The following is a 748-nucleotide window of genomic DNA, read 5'->3' as shown; positions in this document are numbered from 1 at the left end:
CATTTGACCCTCCCACGCTTGTACACAACACAAGCGTCCGCTCACTCCTCCTTCAATTCACACCCCCATCCCCTTCTTTTGTCCATCGTGTCTATCCAGCATTCTCTTCTTCCGTCTACTGCCATGATTCACCCTGACTGCTCAGCGTAGGTAGTGAATCCCACGTTCTCCCTCACTCTATGTAAAGAAAATCAAATGAGTGTCAGGGCTCAGTCATTGATAGACGAACGGTATTATCACTAGACTATTAATCTAGAAACTCCGCTAATTTTCTGGGGACCCAGTATCGAGTCCCATCATGGTAAGTGGTAGAATTTGAATTCGATAATAATTAATAAAGAAAATCCGGAATTAAGAGTGTATAAGGACGACCGTAGTCAATAGTAGAAAAATCCATCTGGTTCACTAATGTCCTTCAGGGATATTATCTGCCATCCTTACCTGGTCTGAGCCTACAGACACGTGACTCCAGACCCACAGCAAAGTGGTTGACTCTCAAATGCCCTCTGAAATGGCCCAGCGAGCCACTCAGTCCCACAATCTGTAACCTCATGGCCCGGCATATCCCCCACTCAACCATTACGATCAAGCCGGGGGACCAACCCTGGTTCAATGGAGCGTGCAGGAGGGCAGCACCAGGCATACCTGAAGATGAGGTGTCAACCTGGTGAAGCCACCAAACAGGACTCCTTGCACGCCAAACAGCGAAAGCAGCAAGTGACAGACAGAGCTAAGCGATCCCACAACC

At 48.4% G+C, this 748-nt stretch overlaps 1 protein-coding gene across 1 annotated transcript in view; it reads right to left on the bottom strand.

The window, feature by feature from the left end:
* Positions 1-105: 105 nt before the first annotated feature.
* Positions 106-748, bottom strand: part of bscl2 (BSCL2 lipid droplet biogenesis associated, seipin) — a 21881-nt gene continuing 21238 nt past the window's right edge. Inside the window, exon 7 of the mRNA XM_048619575.1 lies at positions 106-177. Within this exon, the coding sequence (XP_048475532.1) occupies positions 173-177 (5 nt within the window). The 3' untranslated portion in view covers positions 106-172. The remainder of the gene's footprint in view (positions 178-748) is intronic.

Source organism: Rhincodon typus, chromosome 43 (genome assembly GCF_021869965.1).
Source record: "Rhincodon typus isolate 14 chromosome 43, sRhiTyp1.1, whole genome shotgun sequence".
Lineage (NCBI taxonomy): Eukaryota > Metazoa > Chordata > Chondrichthyes > Orectolobiformes > Rhincodontidae > Rhincodon > Rhincodon typus.
Note: the sequence above shows the minus strand (reverse complement) of the source record. Positions and strands in the feature narration are given on the sequence as shown.